At 42.1% G+C, this 23028-nt stretch overlaps 1 protein-coding gene across 1 annotated transcript; it reads left to right on the top strand.

Annotated features, from left to right (window-relative positions):
• The first annotated feature begins 495 nt into the window (after window positions 1–495).
• Window positions 496–22236, top strand: ARL6IP5 (ADP ribosylation factor like GTPase 6 interacting protein 5). Its single transcript, XM_003894204.4, has 3 exons — window positions 496–1180; window positions 18060–18277; window positions 20650–22236. Exons 1-3 carry the CDS (start codon window positions 1005–1007, stop codon window positions 20820–20822), a joined length of 567 nt encoding a protein of 188 aa, XP_003894253.1. The 5' UTR covers window positions 496–1004; the 3' UTR covers window positions 20823–22236.
• The last annotated feature ends 792 nt before the right edge of the window (window positions 22237–23028 follow it).

Raw genomic sequence — 23028 nt, 5'->3', positions numbered from 1 at the left:
ACTAATGCACTCAGCTGGCCGGACTGACAAACCTGTAGTCCCATGCTCATAGAAGGGAAGCTGAGGCAGAAGGGAAATAAAAAGCCATGAGCAGGAAGCTGGGAGCACAGTGAGCTGAGATCCGGCCACTGCCTGTAAGCCTGGGCTGACAGGAACTCATCTCAAAAACTGAGTGGAATGCATATTTCTGCCAGAAAAGTACTAGATGCCTGCTGCGTGTGATTCTGCATTGTTGTTTGCTTTAAATATAACAACGTGTAGCAGCCCCAGGGGTTCAGTAGCAAGCCAGGTGCCTACTTTATCACTTTATCAGAATGGCACAGCAGTCCAACAATTTAGCCTCGAGAGAACAGAGATGGAGAATAAAGAAGATAAAGTGAAAAACAAAAGCCAATTCTTCCCAGGCTCACCACTGACCTTCTTTCCCGTTTTGCCAATCTGATTTCACACATAGTGACTCATGGTGAAACAGAGAAAACATGGGAATTGCATTCGGATGTGTAGAGGTTAGTAAGACTTAGTTTTCAACAGCAGCTCATTCTCCAGTAACACTATAGTTGCCTTCCATTTCATTTCACTTAGATTGACATCTGCACAGCTGCCAAAATTTTTCTCTGTAAGTCAGAGAACACACTCCCAGGTAAACCTTCAAAAAAGGTATTTCAAAGGAGGCAGCTGGTATTCGGACTGCTAGAGAAGGCATTGCCACCTCGCTTCAGACAGAGGATTTCCGCTGATTGCTTTCTGTCGTTTCATCTCTATTCTGCACTCAGTCCCTTGTTTTGTCTTGAGGTCCCTGTTTTCCTGTACCCAACCAAGAGCCAATCAAGAAGTAAAGAGGAGCAAACACGCCCGCCCACTCCCAATTTCCTTTGCTCTGCTGTCTGCCAACCGCAAAGCCGATCGAGACAGAGCCGCTGTCAACTCTTCAACTCAGCTCAGCTGATCGGTTGCCGCTGCCGCCGCCGCCAGATTCCTGAGGCGAAGAACGCGAAGCTGAGAACATGGACGTTAATATCGCCCCACTCCGCGCCTGGGACGATTTCTTCCCGGGTTCCGATCGCTTTGCCCGGCCAGACTTCAGGGACATTTCCAAATGGAACAACCGCGTGGTGAGCAACCTGCTCTATTACCAGACCAACTACCTGGTAGTGGCTGCCATGATGATTTCCGTTGTGGGGTAAGTGGGGTCCCCCTACCCGGGACACCGATCTGGGGAGAGCACGGAGGGGCCTCGGGGTGCAAGATTCCGGGATGTAGAGAGGCTCTCTGACCACACTCAGCGCCTGCCCTGGCAATTCTGCAAGCGGCCAAGCCAGTGGAAACTTGTTCGTAGGGCGAGGCCGCGGTAACCTGGGATCCCCTTTTCTGCACCAAGGGCTAAGACTTGAGGGGGGCCCTTGAGGAAAGAGGACGGGGAAAATTTGCCAACCGCAGGGAAGAAAAATGAGAGGTCCCCCACCGCACCGCCCCCCACCCCCGCCCCCGTGCCAGGATCGGGCTCTTGCTGGAAAGATATTTGTAGCGCCCTCGTCTTTTAAAAATAAGAAGAAAAAGGAAAGTGGTGTAACCCTACCCTGGGGCTGGCTAGGACGGCAGGGTGTGGACCCGGGGTAGTGTAAAAAGGGCAACCAAGTGGCGACGCACTTTGTTGGTTTCTCTGCCTAATGCCAGTCACACTGTACAGTAAAGCTGAGCTTGGGATCAAAAGGGTGGGTGTCTCCTGGTGGCGCATCTCCCATTGTGGGGTGAAGGCTGCCATGACTCTGAGAAGATGGCCTTCTGGCATTTTCTTCCAGCAGTGGCCAGGCGTGGTCACTTTCTCTGCCTTCGCTTCCTAGCCTGGGGTTTCAATGTATCAGAAGGCCTTTTCAATACCTGATACTTACAAAGTATCCTGTATTAAGACTGCGTGTACACCTGCTTTCCTAGAAACCACCTTTCCTTGTAGTTCACCCTTTAAGAAATGCTTCTCTCGCTTATGCAGGATGGGTGGTGATATTCTCAATCTTGCTGATTGTCTCCTACGCATCTTTAAAGAAAAAGTCACCCTCAGACTTCATAAAGGACTCACTTGCCCTTAAATGTCTGACATTTCTATTTCAGGGCAGAGGTAGAGGGAAGAAGGAGCAAGCTGGCTTGGGAGAAAAGGGAGAAATTCACACTTGAACGGTGTGGGAAAGGGTGAACAGGGTGGCTTTTCAGTTGGCTCACAGTTAGTTGGCTTATACATTGAGCCACCTCTCTGTGCCTGGCCCCATGCCAAGCTCCAAGCACACCAAGATGAATCAGACTTGAATTCTGGCCCAGGGGCTCCTGGCAGTTGTTGAGAAGCTAAAGGAGCAAACACATAGCACAGAGGAGAGGGGGAGACTTCACAGTTTCCGAGTATGGTTCACAGCAGTCACCCCCATGCAGACGTGGAAGCTCACATGTGGGACTCTATAGACGACAGTACAGATCCTTCTTCTGCATTGCTTAAGGAATTCTTAAGGAATTGCACTCTGGGAATAGCTTGGTGTGTAGGGGGCACAGGCTCTGAGTGGACTCGGAACTAGTGTGGCAGCCAAGGTACAAATTAGTCAGGGCGGGGTGGGGCAGGCCCAAGGCCTGAGGCAGCTGCCTTCTGAACCTTCCCTCAGCTCTGTGCTTCAGGCTGCTTTCCTGGATCACTAAATTTCTTTCTTTTTTTTTTTTTTTTTTATTGAGACTGAATCTCGTTCTGTCACCCAGGCTGGAGTGCAGTGGCGTGATCTCGTCTCACTGCAACCTTTGCCTTCCGGTTTCAAGCAATTCTGGTGCCTTAGCCTCCTGAATAGCTGGGATTACAGGCATGCACCACCGTGCCTGGCTAATTTTTGTATTTTTAGTAGAGACGGGGTTTCCCCATGTTGGCCAGGCTGATCTCGAACTCCTGACCTCAAGTGATCTGCCCGCCTCAGCCTCCCGAATTGCTGGGATTACAGGTGTGAGCCTCTGTGCCCGGCCAAAAATGTCTTTTTAAAAATTTTTGTTATTTATTTACTTTTGAGACAAGGTTTTGTTCTGTTGCCCAGGCTGAAGTGCAGTACTGTGATCACAGCTCACTACAGCCTCAACCTCCTAGGCTCAAGCAATCCACCTACCTCAGTCTGCCAAGTGGCTGGGACCACAGATGCGTGCCACAATGCCGGGCTAATTTTTTTTTGTTTGTTTTTTTAGAGATGTGGTCTCACTGTGTTGCCCAGGCTGGTCTTGACTTCTGGGCTCAAGCAATCCTTTCACCTTGGCTCTCAAAGCACTGAGATTATAGGCAGGGGCTACCGCGCCTGGCCAAAAATGTCTTTAAAACACAATAAGTAGTAAATAGGTTTGCATCAGTTTTGTTTTTTTTTTCCCCCTTTCTCTTTGCAATGAAGCAGGAGGGCATCTTATCTGGTGATCTAGTTATGGAGGTATTTTCTTGAGGTAACTTAGATGTGGGGCAAATTTTGACACAGACCAATAATAATTAAAAAAAAAAAAAAGTTTATTTTTTTCAAACATGTATGCTGCCCAGACGAGGCACAAGCTCAGGCAGCCTCGCTGCCTTTGATGGAATCCATTTTTCACTGTGAGGGCCAGGGGCCAGCCCTTTGACTAAATATAGCTCCGTCAGTATTGTGCCTTAGGCCACTAACTCAGGTGGTTTAGGGGTGTTGGCCCTCCTCATTTTCCTTTCAAATAAGAGTTGTCAGTTGTCAATAAAAATTTTGAAGTGAAAAGTATCCATAAAGTTTTTAAAACTTATGCTTATTTTTAAAAACTTACAAAAGATACAGGCTAGTAGTAAAGGTTGATTTGAAAATTATGTGGATAAAATGGGAAATTTTCTTCATACTTCAGTAAAAGTTTGGTATATAACCTTCAACTGTTTTCTGTGTAACTGTAAACCCAGTCAGTAGTTTTTTCCACCAATTGTTATCTTTTCTTTCTTTATAATTTAATAATATAAATAAAGATTTATTGACTGCTCTGTGTGTCAGATACTTTGCAAAGTATTTTACCTGCATTATGTCATAGAACCCAATTTTTAAAAACTGTTATTTTTTTAAATTATTAAACTTGAGGCTCAGAGAGGTTAAATGATGTACTCAAAGTCACAAACTTAGGCTTGTGCTCTTAACTACTATTCTGTCTTGCTATGAGTCAAGAGGAAGAAACCAAACATCTTCAGGGTTAGGCAGCTTCCTTGATTCCAGAACACTTCTCATTCTAAAGAGAACTATCCTCTTTCGGTGATGCTAGTAGATGGGTAGGTCAAAGCAGTGCTGAAAGCTGTTCATCTGGATCCTCCACAGACTTCTCTCTAGTTTCTCAGAGTATCTTGGTAGAGCGTATGTGAAAATGTGACCTGGATAAAAGAGTGTTCAACAGTGGTTCCATCCCCTGCTGGTGAGGAGAGCCTCAAGGGCATTGTAGGAGGGCTGTAGCCTCAGCTCTCCAATGTTGAAAACTGGCTTAGATGAGGATAGAGAAATCTTTAAGATTTCAGGAAGGGTGAGGGAAGAACATAGCAAATACTGTCTAGATCCAGAAACATTGGAAAAAACTGCCCATACCAAGATGGAGATTAAGAGGGATTAGGATAGAGATAAATCTGTGTTTGAACTTCTGATCAGAAGAGATTGAATTATTTAAAAGGAATAGCGTGAATAACAGGTTAGGAAACTTGCATTTTGCTGGAAATGCCTTTGGATCCTTTATATTAAGAAGGAAAAGTGTCTAAGATTGAAGTTGCCATAGCTTACCTTCTGCATCCTTGATGTGAGACGTTTTGGGATAAAGATATTCTTTTTACATCACACAAAACAATAGAAGTCTCCACCGTGATCTTCAAAGTAAAAAACAAAGGCAACACCTAATTGCACTTGCAATTTAAGTATTAAGCATGTGATACATTCTAGTTGTGGATGAGAACTTCTATATGCTTAATAGAATGCCAAATGATTTGAGCTGGAGAATTCTGTTCACTGTGTGTGAGCCATGGAACAGCAGCATCCTTCACCTGAGAGCTTGTCAGAAGTGAAGCATCTCAGGCCCCATTTCAGACCTACTACGTTAGAATCTACATTTTAACAAAAGTCTCAGATGATTCATAGGTACATTAAAATCTGAGAGACACTGGATTGGTCTGGCTCAAAAGAAAATTTAAATAAATATACCTATATGCCCAGGTGTCACCTTCCATGATTCAAAATGAATAGTTCTTGGCAGGGTCTAGGCATCTGTTGTTTTATTCTTTTTCTCTAACTTCCTGAGTGATTGTGATATACACCCCTAGGAGAACCACTGATCCTCTTGAACCCTGTAACTTTCTGAAATATAAAAGCTTGAGGTCACAGGCTAATTGGAACTAAGGCTGCTAATAATAGGAAGTGAAATATTTTTTCCATTTTAAGCCATATTGCAAATTTTCTAAAGCCCTTGGTTAACCAAATTCAACTGCATCCCTGACTCTTACAACATTTGCAATACTATTGCTGTCTCATTCTAAAAAGTTCTTTCCTAGCTGGGTGTAGTGGCTCACACCTGTCATCCCAGCACTTCGGGAGGCAGAGATGGGAGGATTGCTTAAGGCCAGGAGTTTAAGACTAGCCTGGACAACGTAGTGAAACCCTGTCTGGAAAAAAAAAAATTCTTTTCTGCCATTAGAACTCATATTTTCTGGTGTGGCCTCAGAATCACCAACCACACACAGAATTTGCACCATATAAAAATGCCTCTGCTGCTTCTCCAGCAAGAGAGGTGCATTTATTCTCTTGTATATACATTTGTGCCTCCCCATTTACATAGAACCATGTAGCTGCTGAAGGAATGAACCCGTGTTTTCTCAGTTAAGCAGCTCCTCACCATGTGGCCCGATCATTTGGCCTATGGAGATTTTGCAGGAGGGTAGAATTGACAGCTGCCACTTTATGCTTTCAGTTACTCAAGATTATAAGGAGTTTCTGGAAGGCTGGTAGTTCTAAGTTTGAAAAGAGCATTAGTGTAATCTTTTCAAAATGAATATGGCTCAGTGGCTCTGTAATATATTCTAGGCCTGTGGCTCCCAGCATCTGGTTTTATGAAAAGTTCATATTGTTTGTACCTTTAAATGCTGCAAAGATGAAGAACCAAGTTTCCAGTTGGTAGAGGAAAAAAAGGGTAAGGCAACCCTGGGATGCTCTGGATCAGAATGTATTAAAATGATTACAGATAGAATGAGTTGCAGTCTGTTTATACTAAAGCGAGTGGAAATGTTTTTGAGATTAGTCAGCTTCAACACCAGTTCTACAACATTACTCTTATTTGTGTTGCTTCATTCATTCAATTAACAAGACTATGAAGCACTTACCAACTTCTCAGATACTGTTAGGAGATAGTGAAGAATAGGAGAGCTGTGTTTCCTGCCTTCACGGAAAGGCAGCAAGACCACACTGAACACATGATAATTAATTTGTATGCAAGTATAGCAAGTCTACAGAAATACACACCTACATAAACACATCCTTCTCAATCTGATTTATCTGATCTCCCCTGTTCATTATTATTCCAAATTCCAAATCTCTCAGGTGTTGGGAATAGGGGAGGCATTGAGTACGTAGACAGGAGAAAGGTTTATTAAATTTTACTTATCCTAACCCACAGCTCAGATCCTTCTATTCCCTTGAACAAATACTGAGCACCTACCATGTGGCAGACACTGTCTAGGCCCTGAGGATACAGTCAGGAGTACAACTCCACCAGCCTTCCCAAATCCTCCCAGAATTCTCCTGCCCTTCCATGCACATTTATTTGCTCTTGAGGCTGGCATCTGTCTTCCTCTGATGGCTTATGTATTTCTTCTGAATACAGAACTTTTAAGAGGTCTATCAACACACCGTAACATTGTAATCTAAAAATCTTTATCTAGGCCGGGGGTGGTGGCTCACGCCTGTAATCCCAGCCCTTTGGGAGGCCGAGGAGGGTGGATTGCCTAAGCTCAGGAGTTTAAGACCAGCCTGGGCAACATGGCGAAACCCCATCTCTACCAAAAACACAAAAAATTAGCCTGGCTTGGTGGCATGCACCTGTGGTCCCAGCTACTCGGGAGGCTAAGGTGGGAGGATCTTTGAGCCTGGGAGGTGGAAATTGCAATGAGCCAAGAACGCACGCCACTGCGCTACAGCCTGGGCAATAGAGTGAGACCCCATGTAAAAAATAAATAAATAAATAAATAAATAAATAAATAAATAAATAAATATAAATCTTTAATAAGGATTGTTTTTCATTAAATAACCTCTGACAGAGAGTATGTGTGTGTATGTGTGTGTGTGTGTGTGTATATTTTTTTTTTTTGAGACAGGGTTTCACTCTGTTGCCCAGGCCGGAGTACGGTGGTGCATTCATGGCTCACTACAGCCTCTACCTCCCTGGGCTCAGGTGATCCTCCCGCCTCAGCATCCTGAGTAGCTGGGACTATAGGCGTGCGCCACCAGCCCGGCTAATTTTTTTTTTTTTTGTAGAGAAGGGTTTTTGCCATGTTGCCCAGGCTGGTTTTGAACTCCTGGGCTCAAGCAATCCTCCTGCCTTGGCCTCCCAAAGTGCTGGGATGACAGGCGAGAGGTATGCCTGGCACACCTTTGACACTATTTATGTAACTGTGTTTATCTTAACTTCTCCTCTCCCCTCCCCGTCCAGCTGTTGTTTTTTTTTTTTTCCAATGTTGCCTGCTACTTTCAGCCTTTAGTTGGTAGTTTCTGTTTCCTTTCCCTAGGTAAGGATTTGCAATGATTCTAGGTAAGTGTGCAAATATATGAGTGTATTTTGGATTCCTGGCCCCCTGTCTGAGAGAGGAGAAGCTCACAATCAGCTTAGGGACAGAGAGCTCTGTACAGGAAATCCAGTTCAAAAAGATCAAGACCATTCTTGACCTACCCACTTAATACCTAATTAAGCGTCAATATTGGAAATGTTTTATTTTTTTATTTTTTTTATTTTTGGACAAATGAATTCTATCCTTATCACTCAGCTTCAGAAAACTTAACCCTTAATACCGTCCTCTGTCTCTTGAATTGAGCGTGGCTTCCTGTTCCTAAGAATGCCTTCGAGTCCTGTAATTTTAGGCAACACCTTCAGGCTAACAACTCAGGTTTGCAAGCATTCATCATTGATGTATGATAGGATTTCCTGGCCTTCCTTCTCATTATGCAATTTGCTAAGGAGACACCTGGAAGGCAGAAAGCCCTGCTTCTTCTAATCTGCTTCATATCTCATTGGTGCAGCTTCTGCTTGTCTCAGAGGAACAAAAAGAATGCAGACATTGGGGGTTAGTGAGGGGTAAATAGACAGGAAACTTGTGGGAAGGAAGTCTGTGTTACCAAGCTCATTAGCATTTGTCCAGCCTCTGTCTTCTCTCCACAGCTCTGTAAGAATTTGCCATGTGATAGTTCTCAGTAGCTTTTGTTTTGTTTTTTTAAGACAGAGTCTCGCTGTATCACCCAAGCTGGATGCCATGGCAGGATCTTGGCTCACTCCAACCTCTGCCTCCCAGGTTCAAGAGATTCTCCTGCCTCAGCCTCCAAGTAGCTGGGATTACAGGCATGCACAACTACACCTGGCTAATTTTTGTATATTTTTTTTAGTAGAGACAGGGTTTCACCATGTTGGCCAGGCTGGTGTCGAACTCCTAACCTCAAGTTATCCCCCCACCTCAGCCTCCCAAAGTGCTGGGATTACAGGTGTGAGCCACTGCACACCTAACTTTTTTTTTTTTTTAATTTACTAAAATCATTCAAGAAGAACAGTTTGTAAACAAATATCTTTCCACTTTTGTTCCCTGAAAAGTATTGATAAGAGTAACTGGGTTGCTAATTGTTGAAAGCATGTATGTTGAGCATACATGAGGATTCATTACACATTATTCTCTCTACCTATGTATATGTTAGAAGTTTTCCATAATTAAAAGTTAAAAAGGGTTTAATGAAGTCTAATCAGAGCTTTGTACACAACTATTATTTGAAGCTCTATCACTGTGGGAAGCATCAGATTTATGGTTTCTAATCCAAGTCCAACCTGTTGTTTATTAAAAACAAAATAAAATCTGATGGTTCCTAAGGCATGTCTTAGTATGAACACTTTTAACATGCCAACTGCTAAAAAGACAATGGTTGGTTTGGATGCGAGTGTTTAGTTTGTGCCAAATTACACAGGATACAGTAAATATTTAGGAAATGGCAAGAATGCAATAAATCCTCTAGGCCTTCCTAATTCAGTTGGTTAGGAAAATCTCACTATGACCTTTCTGTAACAGAAGAGACAGGCTCAGTTTTAACCTACTGTACAATCTGTTTTATTCCATGATCCTTAGGCCCAGGAGACACTGTTCTCATTTACTCAAGACTGATTTATGTCTAAAGCCCACATTTATGCCTACAGTCAAAAATCGCTCTTCACTTTGGGAGGCTGAGGCAGGGGATCACTTGAGGTCAGGAGTTCGAGACCAGCCTGGCCAACATGGTGAAACCTCGTCTCTACTAAAAATACAAAAATTACCTGGGTGTGGGAGGCTGAGGCAGGAGAATTGTTTGAACCAGAGAGTCAGAGGTTGCAGTGAGCCAAGATCGTGCCACTGCACTCCAGCCTGGCAACAGAGCAAGATTCCATCTTAAAAAAAAAAAAAAAAAATTAAAAATTAGCCAGGCATGCTGGCACTCACCTGTAGTTTCGGCTACTCAGAAGGCTGAGGAACGATACTTGAGTGCAGGAGATAGAGGCTGCAGTGAGCTATGACCGTGCCATCACACTCCAGCTTGAGTGACAGAGGAAGAACCTTTCTTGAAAAAAGAAAAGAAAAGGCATACGGAACTGTGCTCTGGTCAGAGTAAAGGCTGGCTGAGCTGAGACTTGAAGGAGGGTGGAGTGAGGCCTGTGCACAAACTATCCTCTCTGCCTGATTGACCTCACCCTGAGATGGCCAAAAGGCAAGGTGAGTTCTGGGGTAGATAGAAACCCTGAGTGAATGGGGGTGCAATCAGGAGATGGTGTGACAAAGCTGGCAGGTAGGCCAACTGCTAGCCCTGAGAGTTCCCTCATGCTAATTACTAAGGCACTTCTTCCTCTCCTAGCAGATACAACCTAAGCCAAATTTTGGCCTTGGCTCATGGAGTGTGTGACCTGGATTCCAGGCTCCACTTACCCCCTCAGCCAGGCACCAACTCCACAACTATATACAGTGGCCCTGGCTGCAGAGGCAGCAGGGGCCAGACCCTGCAAGGCCTTGTAGAATGTTTAAAGAATTCTGTTTTTAGTTTAAGAACAATGAGAAGCAAGAAAATGGTTGAGTGGGTTCATATTTGCAGCGATCCCTCTGGCTGACTAAGGACCACAGAGAAACATCGCCAATTTAGAGAAGTCCACCGTGAGTAAATTGTTCCCCACTTTTTCAGTGAGTCAGCTTTCCTCAGGAACCACACTTCAAAAATAGCTTTTTTCGGTTAGAAAATTGGAACTCAGTGCAAAGCTGCCTGCACTCCTCAGGAAATATTTTGCTGCCTCTTTGGTGGTTCTTTTTGGCCTTGCAACCTGACAGGAGTCATCAAATGTGGCCTTGAGCTGATGCGAGGATTTCTGTTATGGCAAACTTTTATTGCCAACTTTGCAATTGGTGGCCTTGGACAAATTTATTAACTTGTATATTCCTTAGCTTGCTTATGTGTAAAATGAGGTAGGTTAGCAAGATCGTTCCTAGCTCTAAAATTTTGTGAGATTTTTTTTTTCCCCTTTCGGTAACTTGTGGTTAAACTATAGCTATAGCTACTGAATCACGTTGGCAAGTTTAGGACCTGTATCCATAGCCACCGTGTTTCAGAGAGAAATGAGAGTGTAGAGGGATTTTCCAGGATGATCCTTGGTTACAGTAGGTTACTTAGAGTGTGGGGGAAATCCCTAAAGCCGGTTAACAATACAGAATGGGTTCTACTGTGAGTTGCTGCCACAACTGGCACCCTTGTTTTCTTGTTTCTCCCCTGGATCCCTTTGGATATGTTTCTTCACTTCTGTGGGCCTCAGTTTAGTTATCTGTATAATTGGACTAGACTGATTCATCTTTGAAGACTGCTACAAAATTGATGGGATTCTAAACCTTTTTACAACCATGAATGACTGCCCTAGAATGTGTAACTATTATAGGGAAAGATTTATTATTTATTGGAATGGGATAATACATGTTCATATTTTGAATATATATAGTTAAAATATATAAACATGTATTAATATATTTTTAATTTCACAATAGAAAAACATAATGGTTTTTGAGTTGCAAAACTAGGTCCTATTTCTCCCTTCCCTCTCACCGTCCTTTGTTTTTTTTTTTTTTTTGAGACAGAGTCTGGCTCTGTCACCCACGCTGGAGTGCAGTGGCACAATCTCAGCTCACTGCAACCCCCACCTCCCAGTTTCAAGTGATTCTCGTTTCTCAGCCTCCCGAATAGCTGGGATGACAGGCATGCATCACCACACCCAGCTAATTTTTATATTTTTAGTAGAGATGGGGTTTTCCCAGGTTTTGCCTGGGTTTGGCCAGGCTGGTCTCAAACTCCTGGCCTCAGCTCATCCGTCCACCTCGGCCTCCCAAAGTTCTGGGATTATAAGTGTGAGCCACCGTGCCTGGCCCTCTTTCTTACTGAAGGACTACCAGTAAGTGAAACTCCACCCAGCAGACCCCAGAGGCAGTTGTCTACATGAGAGATGGGTGGCATATTTGTGGAAAGCTTTGTCCTAAATGTTTTTTGGGGTTTGTCGTGATTAGTGTGATAAACAGCCCAACTGTTGACTAAAAAGCACCTCAGGCAAGAACTGGTTCCCAAATTTCTGAGAATTTCTGTCAATCTCTAGAGGGTGTGTGTGTGTGTGTGTGTGTGTGTGTATGTGTGTCTATCTGTCTTATTTTGCTCCAAGTGCAGGTAAGTGCCAGGGCATTGGAGTGGTATACATTTTATCAGATATAGAAGAAAATCATTTCTGCTCAGAGTAACTTTGTTAGTTTTTTCCATCTTGGAAACTTGGTTACTTTCTAATTATAGACTGTTGTTGGGCAGATTATGAACTAAAACCAGTTCTTTAGAACTTCAAACCGTGTTCTTTTCCCTTGAACATGAGCAACTGGAACAGGTGAAAGCAAATTTGGAATTGCTTGAGTTAGGCCTGGATTTTTCATTGTTCTTTGTCCTAGACTTTAGGCACTCAACTTAAATATGTATTTTACTTGTCTAGAGGAAAATAAAAAAGTTTGACATGAATTTTATTATATGCTTCACTTCATGAATTATTATTTTAATAAGTATTCCAAAATGAACTGAGTAGGAGCCCTTCTTTGATGCTTTGCTGCCAGCCAACCCTCTCCTACTTGCGGGGTGTGCAAAAGAATTTCCTTAAATTTCAAAATTTCAATCCTCCATTTGAGTTATTTGTGTTGATTTGATCTTTACTTGTCTTTTCTTTCCTTTTTTTTTTTGAGATGGAATCTCGCTCTGTCACCCAGGCTGGAGTGCAGTGGCACAATCTCGGCTCACTGCAGCCTCCGCCTCCCGGATTCAAGCAATTCTCCTGGCTCAGCTTCCTGAGTAGCTGGGATTACAGGCACTTGCCACCACGCCCTGCTAATTTTTGTATTTTTAGTAGAGACAGGTTTCACCATGTTGACCAGGATGGTCTCGATCTGCTGACCTTGTGATCAGCCTGCCTCAGCCTCCCAAAGTGCTGGGATTACAGGTATGAGCCACTGTACCCAGTGATCTTTTCTTTTCTTTTCCTTTTCTTTTTTTTTTTGTTAGAGACGGAGTCTCGCTCTGTCAGCCAGGCTGGAATGCAGTGGCGCAATCTCAGCTCACTGCAAGCTCCACCTCCTGTGTTCATGCCATTCTCCTGCCTCAGCCTCCTGAATAGCTGGGACTACAGGCGCCCACCACCACACCCGGCTAATTTTTTGTATTTTTAGTAGAGATGGGATTTCACCGTGTTAGCCAGGATGGTCTCGATCTCCTGACCTCGTGATCCACCCGCCTTGGCCTCCCAAAGTGCTGGGATTACAGGCGTGAGCCACCATGCCTGGCCAATCTTTGCTTTTCTTTATGGCTCGGAAGAAACATTTGGGTAGGTTATAGGTCAATGTCAAGGATTTGTAAAAGGGTTTTTTACATTCAGGAGCCTTTCCCCAATTCCATTTGTTCATTTTTAAATATCAGGGTTTTTTTTTTTTTAATTCATCAAGGAATACATAGCCATTAAAAAAATATGAAAATAAAAATAAGCAAATGGAAATAAACTCCCCTTATCCTACTATAATGTAGTCTTTGGTACAATTTCTCAATTTCTCTAAGTATCTTTGTATTTTTTAATTGAGACAGGGTCTCACTCTGTTACCCAGGCTACAGTGTAGTGGCACAATCACAGCTCACTGCAGCCTTGACCTCCTGAGCTCAGGTGATCCTCCTACCTCAGCTTACCAAGTAGTGGGGACTATAGGTGTGTGCCACCACACTTGGCTAATTTTTGTGGGGTGTTATTATTTATTTATTTATTTATTTTGGAGAGATAGGGTTTTGCCCTGTTGCCTAGGTTAGTCTCAAACTCCTGGGCTCAAGCAATCCATCTGCCACCTCAGCTTCCCAGAGTGCTGGGATTACAGACGTGAGCTACCACACTGGCCTAGAATCTTTTGTGGTCTGGGAATTAGTTATATTAATCTCTAAGAGTTTCAAGGCCTCTTTATTCACTCTCCACTCTCTACAACCTGCTGAAGGGGATTGTGGTTTTGACTCATTAGATTCATTCCTTCCTCAGTCGTATAAGGACATTTTTGTCTTTCCCAGAACAATTCTGGGATTATCTCAGAAGACAGGGAATAATCCAGATAAAATCAAATAGGAAGAAAGAAAAGTGCAGAGAGGCCAAGTAGATAGACCCAGATAACACAGAACCAAGAGGAGGGGGAATCGGGCAGACAGAATGGCACATGTGCTGGGTATTGGGGAAGCTTGGGGTACTGGGGTGCTACACACTGGCACAAGAGGATCTGGAGGATGAGCAGAAAACCAGGGTTTGGACTGGAGAAGGAACAGCTTTGCTGTGGTTCATGAATTGAAATTCCATTAATGTTGTTGGCAAGATGGGACAAGTAGAGATGGACTTTTGTGGTTGGCCTGTGCCAAGCGGGGGTTGTGGGTTGGAGAGCAGCTGCTTTTATATTTTTGTATTTCCTTTTTTTTATATATTCATTTTATTTCTGATTATGAAATAATATACTAATTATAGAAATTTCTACTTCTTCTTTTTTTTTTTTGGAGACAGAGTCTCACTCTGTCACCCAGGCTGGAGTGCAGTGGTGCAATCTCGGCTCCCTGCACCCTCTGCCTCCCAGGTTCAAGTGATTCTCCTGCCTCAGCCTCCCAAGTAACTGGGACTACAGGTGCCCACCACCATGCCTGGCTAATTTTTTTTTTTTTTTGAGATGGAGTTTTGCTCTTGTTGCCCAGGCTGGGGTGCAATGGCACCATCTCAGCTCACTACAACCTCTGCCTCCCGGGTTCAAGCAATTCTCCTGCCTCAGCCTCCAAGTAGCTGAGATTACAGGCTCCCACCACCAAGCCCAACTAATTTTTTGTATTTTTAGTAGAGATGGGGTTTCACCATGTTGGCCAGCCTGGTCTTGAACCCCTGACCTCAGGTGATGTGCCTGCCTCAGCCTCCCAAAGTGCTGGGATTACAGGCATGAGCCACCGCGCCCAGCCCAGGCCCAACTAATTTTTGTATTTTTTAGTAAAGGTGGGGTTTCACCATGTTGGCCAGGCTGGTCTTGAACTCCTGACCTCAAAAGATCCACCCACCTTGGCCCCCCAAAGTGCTGGGATTACAGGCTTGAGCCACTGCGCTCAGCCTAGAAATTTCTACTTCTGAACTATCTAACTTGTATGATAAATCCACCTAACAGAGAATGCATTATGTATTACAGTTGCTTTTACCCACTCAACATATAATGTCTTCCCATATTATTAAATGCACTTCAGTGTTTTAAAAATAGCTGTGTATACAATACAACAGTAAATTGTTGGCCATATAGGTTTTTTCTGAAAGTTTTTGATCATAAATACCACTAATATCAATACTGTTACAACTCAATCTTTGCATTTTTGTTTAATTCTTTAGACTATATTCTGAGGAGGGGATTTATTGGCTTGAAGGGTGTATTTGCAAGGATTTTGAATGAAATAAGCAACTTATTATTGTAGAGTTTAGTTTTAAATTATGTACAACTGGTTGGGCACGGTGGCTCATGCCTGTAATCTTAGCACTTTGGGAGGCTAAGGGGGTTGGATCACATGAGGTCAGGAGTTCGAGACCAGCCTGGCCAACATGGTGAAACCCTATCATTACTAAAAATACAAAAATTAGCTGGGCGTGTTGGTGGGTGCCTGTAATCCCAGCTACTAGGGAGGCTGAGGCAGGAGGATTGCTTGAACCTGGGAGGCAGTGGTTGCAGTGAGCCGAGATCATGCCATTGTACTCCAGCCTGGGTGACGAGTGAAACTCCATCTCAAAAAAAAAAAAAGAAAAAAAAAGTGCAACCGCTCTTGCCATTGTTTAACTTTGTGCATCTTAATAGAAATTTTTAGCTTTTTGAAAGCAGTTTGACATTGATTTTATCCCTTAATTTCACCCATTCAGGTGTGAAAAGCTTTCACTCTTAATTTAAAAATGTTCAAAATTCCTTTTATGCTTCAGTAGGCAGAAACAGAGAGCTACAATTTGAAGGAATTTTTGAAAAAGAATTGTTTATCCTAAATATGAATCCCAGTATGAGCATGAGTTCTTCATCTCTTCCATTTCAGAGAAAGTAAGCTCTTGGCATCACCTTCCCTTATCCTGTCTTCCCCCATCCCTCTTTTCAAATCAGCAATGTTACTATTCAGGGCATAAGGAAAACACACTACCCTCTGTGTCCTTCCCAAGTAAAATCCTCATTAGCCTCTAGGGTAAAAAGTTAAATAACTCATTGTACCAGCCCACCACAGATGTCTTGTTAAGGGTTTTGTATACACAGTGGCTTGGGGTGGGCGACTATAATGCCCAAAACTTCATCTAAATTTCTTCTTCTTATTATTATTATTTTGAGAGAGTTTCCCTCTTGTTGCCCAGGGTGGAGTGCAATGGTACGATCTCAGCTCACTGCAACCTCCGCCTTCTGAGTTCAAGCGATTCTTCTGTCTCAGCCTCCCAAGTAGCTGGGATTAGAGGCATGTACCACCGCGCCCAGCTAATTTTTGTATTTTTAGTAGAGACGAGGTTTCACCATGTTGACCAGGCTGGCCTTGAACTCTTGACCTCAGGTGATCCACCTGCCTAGGCCTCCCCAAAGTGCTAGGATTACAGGTGTGTGCCACCATGCCCAGCAAAAATTTCTTCTACATAATGTGTTTTCTCCATTATCAATAGTAGTGTAATTGCTATCACATACTAAACATTTGGCTTATATAAGAATGAATCTGGAACTGTGTGCTTGAAAATCTGCATGGATATCATCTCCTAATGGTACTTTGGGTATTTAAAAACACTTATAATGAACTCTGTATGTGAGAAATCATAAACTCAAATGCCTCCATGGGGCAGGCAGATTATGTGAGAGCGATTCAGGCCAGCTATTAGAAAAACAGTGATTAGACTTGGCATGGTGTGACTCATGCCTATAATCCTAGCACTTTGGGAGGCCGAGGTGGGCGAATCAGTTGATGCTAGGAGTTCAAGACTGGCCTGGCCAACATGGCAAAAACCTACCTGTACTGAAAATACAAAAAATTAGCTGGGCATAGTGGCATGTGCCTGTAATCCCAGTTACTCGGGAGGCTGAGGCACAAGAATTGCTTGAACCCAGGAGACGGAGGTTGCAGTGAGCCAAGATCGCACCACTGCCCTCCAGCCTGGGCAGCAGAACGAGACTCTGTCTCAAATGACAAAAAAGAAAAAGAAAAACAATGATTAATAGTAATAGTACCTTACTGTGGGCCTCTGTGTGCATGATGCAGTAGAGACCAGTGTGGACTGGGGCTCAATGGAGAGCGTTTGTTCTGCCTGAATGAGCAGGCACTCAAGCCAGCTGTTGACATGTGGGAAAGTGGGCCTAGCACTGTTAGATTTTCTTGTTCCAGGAGAACAAGAAATCCCAAGTTTTATGGATTTTTTTTTTTTTTTAAATACATGGGTTTCAAGTAAAAGTTTTTTCAAACACTGTACAGGCCAAACAAAAATGTGACTGTAGACTGGATGTAGCCCAAGGAGGCCATTATGTGGCCTGCATTCTACATTCATCCATCATGAGCTTCTATGAGGATTTAAATAAACCCTTAGAGCTAAGAAAACACAACCTACTGTGTACTAGAGCCCAGGATGTATGCAAGCTAAACATAGTACCTTCAAAAGAAGTTTTAGTCTTCAAAATTGTGGACCTCTAATGAGATAGGGACTACTTTGATGGGAACTGCCTGGGTGTGATCTCAGTTCTATCTTTTTTTTTTTTTTTTTTTTTTTGAGACAAGGTCACACTCTGTCACCCAGTCTGGAGTGCAGTGGTGGAATCTTGGCTCACTGCAGCCTCAACTTCCGAGGTTCAAGCGATCCTCCCACCTCAGCCTCCTGAGTAGCTGGGAACACAGGTGTGTGCCACCACACCTGGCTAATTTTCATATTTTTGTAGAGAAGGGGTTTTGCCATATTGCCTGGGTTGGTCTTGAACTCCTGGCGTCAAATGATCCTGCCACCTCGGCCTCCCAAAGTGCTGGGATTACAGGTGTGAACTACCATTCCTGGACTTCCCCACCATTTTCTAACCTCTGTGCCTTAGTTTCTTCATTTGAGAAATGAACTAGTACTATCTCCTTTATAAGATTATGAGAAATCAAATGAGACAATTCGGATAAAGTATTAAAGTATTAGTAAGTTCTCAATAACTGTTTTTTACTTCTCTTTCTCCTTTTGCTACTTCTATTGCTGAACTAGTCACCCCTCATTTTTTCTTCCTCATATTTCAGGTTTCTGAGTCCCTTCAACATGATCCTGGGAGGAATCGTGGTGGTGCTGGTGTTCACAGGGTTTGTGTGGGCAGCCCACAATAAGGACGCCCTTCGCCGGCTGAAGAAGCGCTACCCCACGACGTTTGTTATGGTGGTCATGTTGGCGAGTTATTTCCTTATATCCATGTTTGGAGGCGTCATGGTCTTTGTGTTTGGCATTACTTTTCCTTTGCTGTGTAAGTGAACTTGAGTTTTTTCTTCCATCATAAAAAAAATGTAGGAGCAGTTATCCAACGGGAATTCCATAACCTGTTTCTTATGTGCGTTGGCATGTCAGCAAAAGTGTCAGAATTTTCTAAAACAGCTTTCTACTTGTTATCCAACTAGACCCAGATAACACAGAACTGAGGTCAAGAACTATGAGGTCATTCTTTTGTTGTTGTTGTTGTGATGGGGTCTACTCTGTCACCCATGCTGTGGTGTTATCTCGGCTTACTGCAGCCTCTGCCTCCTGAATAGCTGGGACCACATGCGCACACCCAGCTAATTTTTTGTGTTTTTGGTAGAGACGGGGGTTTCACTATGTTGCCCAGGCTGATCTTGAACTCCCAAGCTCGAGTGATCTAGCTACCTCGGACTCCCCAAGTGCTGGGATTACAGGCGTGAGCCACTTTGCCCAGCCGTTTGTCATACATTCTTATGGGGACAAACAGTAAACAGAACAAAGACAAATCCCAGGTCATACAGCAGGAATGTGGCATAACCTGCACTAGACCCCAGATTTGTCTAATACGAGAGTCTACTGTCAATTTTTAAGTGCCATTCCTATTGTCCTGATACAGAAATGAATGTATTTATTATTTGGAAGTAAACTATTTATTCTCCACTTGCTCAGGAGATCATAGCTAGTGTTAAAAGTTTGGTAAGTCTATAGGAATAATTGGCTCAGAATATAGGTACTAAATACTCAGATTCTGGTGAGGAGATCTAGATATTCTCTAAGTTTTACATGAATTATTTACTAAGAGTCCAAACACTTGAAGCCTGAAATAGAGAAGAAATAAAATCCCAGCCTAATCAGCAGAAATCTAATTAAAATTCTAGTGTATTAAGTGACAGGCACATCCCTTTAACTTTCAATAACATTTGACATGTGCATTTATTCCACTAAATGAAATTATTTGTTTGTTTAGGGCTTTGTTAGATTAAGTCCAGAATATTTATGGATACATCCCATACCCTATTGGATAAAATATTTGAGCCAACAAATTCAAACATTTTTGGAATTTTCTTCAGGTTTTCTGTAGGTGCTATAGGCTTAGTATTTCAATGATACTATTTAGTCAAACAGCTTGCTAATTTTAATACCTTTCCACATCAGAATCTGAGACAGGCCAGTGTAATGAAATGTATCAGAGGTAGACAGTTAAGAGTCCTGATTTCTATTCTTAGACCTGCTGGAAACCAGCATGTGATTTGGACCAGTCATCCTATATGGGCTGTAGCTCACTCATCTCTAAAGTAAGGAGATTATCTAATCTAATAATCTAATCACTTATCTAATAAGTGATTCCCAAACTGGTAATTGTGAGGCTCATCCAGGATACTTTTTAAAAATATAAATTTCCCAGCCACATCTTTATTTTGTGGGTCAACAGTGGCACCCAACGATGTTATGTTTCTAGAAAGCTCCTCAACTATTTCTAGATCCTCCAGATGAATCCACATCAGTATTTTTCAAAATGAGGGTTCAAGATCCACCTACATCAGAATCATCCGGAGTCATTATTAAAATAATGCATTCTGGAGCCTTCCCTCAGTTGTAATAGTCTGAATTTGGGGTGGTGGAGACCAGGAATTTGCCTATTTAACAGGCTCTCCAGGTGATTTGAACGTACATGGAAGTTGTAAAACCACTGGTATAGATCATATGGAGAGGGTTACCTGTTTAAAATACAGATTCCCAGGCCTGTCTCTTTAAGGCCCAGGTAGAGGAGGTCCAGGAAAGGGGACAGGGAATCTGTGGTAAAATAAGCAAGTCTGGGGAACAATGGGCTATACAAACTCTGTAAAGCTCTTAGGTTTTTACATCTAGAATTCTATACCCAACACTGTGGGTAAAGCCTCTGGGAGGCACTTTACAAGTGACCTTTACTCACATGCTCCTGCAGGGAACAAGATACAGATAATCCCTGAATTGAGCAAGAGTTATTTTCTGGAAAGCCTCAGGTAAGTTGATTTTTTTGGTAGGATAGAATCCCATTGATTCACTCTGAATTTCAGGACATTTAAGTAGCATCTGCAAGGTGATGATGTCAGTGCATGAAGGAAAGGGTATGGCTTCCAGATAATGGTCCTTCCTGTTGAATACAGCATTTTCCTTTAATGCAGGAAAAGAAAAAAAAAAACAAAAAAACTATATATGACTTGATGAAGAGCTTTACATAAAGTCCAAGGAGCCATTTGAAGGCTTGGATCAGTTAGAGAAGCAGACTGGACTGTAGCTAACTAAGGCAGTTTACTAATAGTGTGAAGAGAGGGAGTGTAATATTGATGTGGCAAAAGAGAATTATTGCTTTGATGTTAACCAGGTGTCACTTCTCTGCAGTGATGTTTATCCATGCATCGTTGAGACTCCGGAACCTCAAGAACAAACTGGAGAATAAAATGGAAGGAATAGGTTTGAAGAGGACACCGATGGGCATTGTCCTGGATGCCCTAGAACAGCAGGAGGAAGGCATCAACAGACTCACTGACTATATCAGCAAAGTGAAGGAATAAACATAACTTACCTGAGATAGGGTTACAGCAGAAATTGAGTTGCAGTTTGCCCTTGTCCAGACCTACTTTCTGCTTGTGTTTTTGAAATAGGAGGTGCACGTACCACCCAATTATCTATGGCAGCATGCATGTATAGGCTGAACTATTATCAGCTCTGATGTTTCAGAGAGAAGGCCTCAGAAACTGAAAGAAAACCACCACCCTCCTATTGTATCTGAAGTTTCACGTGTGTTTATGAAATCTAATGGGAATGGATCACACGATTTCTTTAAGGAAATAAAAAAAATTATGGCTTTTACAGCAACAATACTGTTACAGGAATAAAAAAATTGTCAAGTATCAAGACCATAGAAGTAAATGAAAAGGCTGTTAAAGTAGATGACGTCATGTGTTAGCCTGTTCCTAATCCCCTAGAATTGTAATGTGTGGGATATAAATTAGTTTTTATTATTCTCCTTTAAAAATCAAAGATGATCTCTATCACTTTGCCACCTGTTTGATGTGCAGTGGAAACTGGTTAAGCCAGTTGTTTATACTTCGTTTACAAATATAAAGATAGCTGTTTAGGATATTTTGTTACATTTTTGTAAATTTTTGAAATGCTAGTAATGTGTTTTCACCAGCTGGTAACTGTTGCAAACTTAATGTCATTTTCCTTAAGATGGTTACAGCTATGTAACCTGTATTATTCTGGACAGACTTGTTAAAAAACAAACAGACAAAAAATAAAACAAAACGAGTTCTATTTACCTTGCACATCTTTTGTTGTTACAGTGAAAAAAAAAATGGTCCAAGAAAATGTTTCCCATTTTTGTATTATTTAGTTTTTAACTGGAACATTTAGAAAGAAGGAAATAAACATGCATTTTATTAATTCCTTAGAGACACAAAGAGGACAATAATAGCTGATCTTTTGAAAGTTGAAAAACGTCTTTAGATGACCAAGCAAAAAGACTTTAAAAAATGGTAATAAAAATGGCATGCAGCTACTGCAGCTAATAAAAATTTTAGATAGCAATTGTTACAACCATATGCCTTTATAGCTAGACATTAGAATTACGATAGCATGAGTTTATACATTCTATTACTTTTCCTCCCTTTCTCATGTTTTTATAAATAGGTGATAAAAATGTTTTGCCTGCCAATTGAATGATTTCATAGATGAAGTAGAAACATTTAGGTTTCCGTTGTATTAAATTGTGAAGACAACTGGAGTGGTACTTACTGAAGAAACTCTCTGTATGTCCTGGAATAAGAAGCAATGATGTGCTGCTTCTGATTTTTCTTGCATTTTAAATTCTCAGCCAACCTATAGCCATGATCTTTAGCACAGTGATATCACCATGACTTCACAGATACGGTCTAGAATCTGTACCCTTACCCAAATATGAAGAATAAAATTGATTAAAGGTTTTTTTGGTGAGACTTTATTTAATGCACATCTGTCTTAAATACCTGAGAAACCTGGCGACGACCCTATGAACAGTGAAGATGTTCTACATAGCAAACTTTACCTGTTTCAAATACTGTTTAGTGAAGCTTGAATACCTTATTAACTTGCAGCCAGAATAAAACAATTCTAGTGGGATCCTATTTTTAAGCCTGACATGAGTATTATATACATGTTAGCCCCTTCCATTTTCTACAAGGTGAATTCTGGTGACAAAATACAATAAATTTGGAGAAACAAAAAAAAAAAGATACCTGTAATTACTCATGGCCAGTGGTCAATTCTAGAAAGGTAATAATAGAAAAATATAACATATAAATGTTATAAATTATGATTACATTTGAAAAACAAGTTAAAATCTGCAACTAAGATCTTTAGGCTTGGGTGGTGGAAAAAGCATAATGTGAACTGCTTCACCTCTTTTGGCAAAACCTGTGTATTGAGGCCATAAGCTATGAAATTGGATCATCTTTTCTTCTTGTATATCTAAGATAAAAACCCTCTTACAGCACATTTTGAAATTCCTGACTTTATTAATAGGGTGGCTATAAAACAAATGCATAGGGGTGTTCTAGAATTTTTTTTTTTTTTGAGATGAGGTTTCGCTCTTGTTGCCCAGGCTGGAGTGCAATGGCACAGTCTCAGCTCACTGCAACCTCCGCCTCCCGTGTTTAGGCGATTCTCCTGCCTCAGGCTCCCAAGTAGTTGGGATTACAGGCATGAGCTACCATGCCTGGCTAATTTTGTATTTTTTTT

This window comes from Papio anubis, chromosome 2 (genome assembly GCF_008728515.1).
Source record: "Papio anubis isolate 15944 chromosome 2, Panubis1.0, whole genome shotgun sequence".
NCBI classification, from domain to species: domain Eukaryota; kingdom Metazoa; phylum Chordata; class Mammalia; order Primates; family Cercopithecidae; genus Papio; species Papio anubis.
The sequence above is the reverse complement of the archived record's forward strand: the minus strand, read 5'-3'. Positions and strand labels throughout refer to the sequence as shown.

Bases quoted from the DNA above. Each gene is read 5' to 3' on its own strand.
- ARL6IP5 (XM_003894204.4), top strand. From the start codon at position 1,005: ATGGACGTTAATATCGCCCCACTCCGCGCCTGGGACGATTTCTTCCCG. The intron at 1,181-18,059 runs GTAAGTGGGGTC...CTCATATTTCAG, and splicing joins ATGATGATTTCCGTTGTGGG to GTTTCTGAGTCCCTTCAACA. The intron at 18,278-20,649 runs GTAAGTGAACTT...ACTTCTCTGCAG, and splicing joins CATTACTTTTCCTTTGCTGT to TGATGTTTATCCATGCATCG.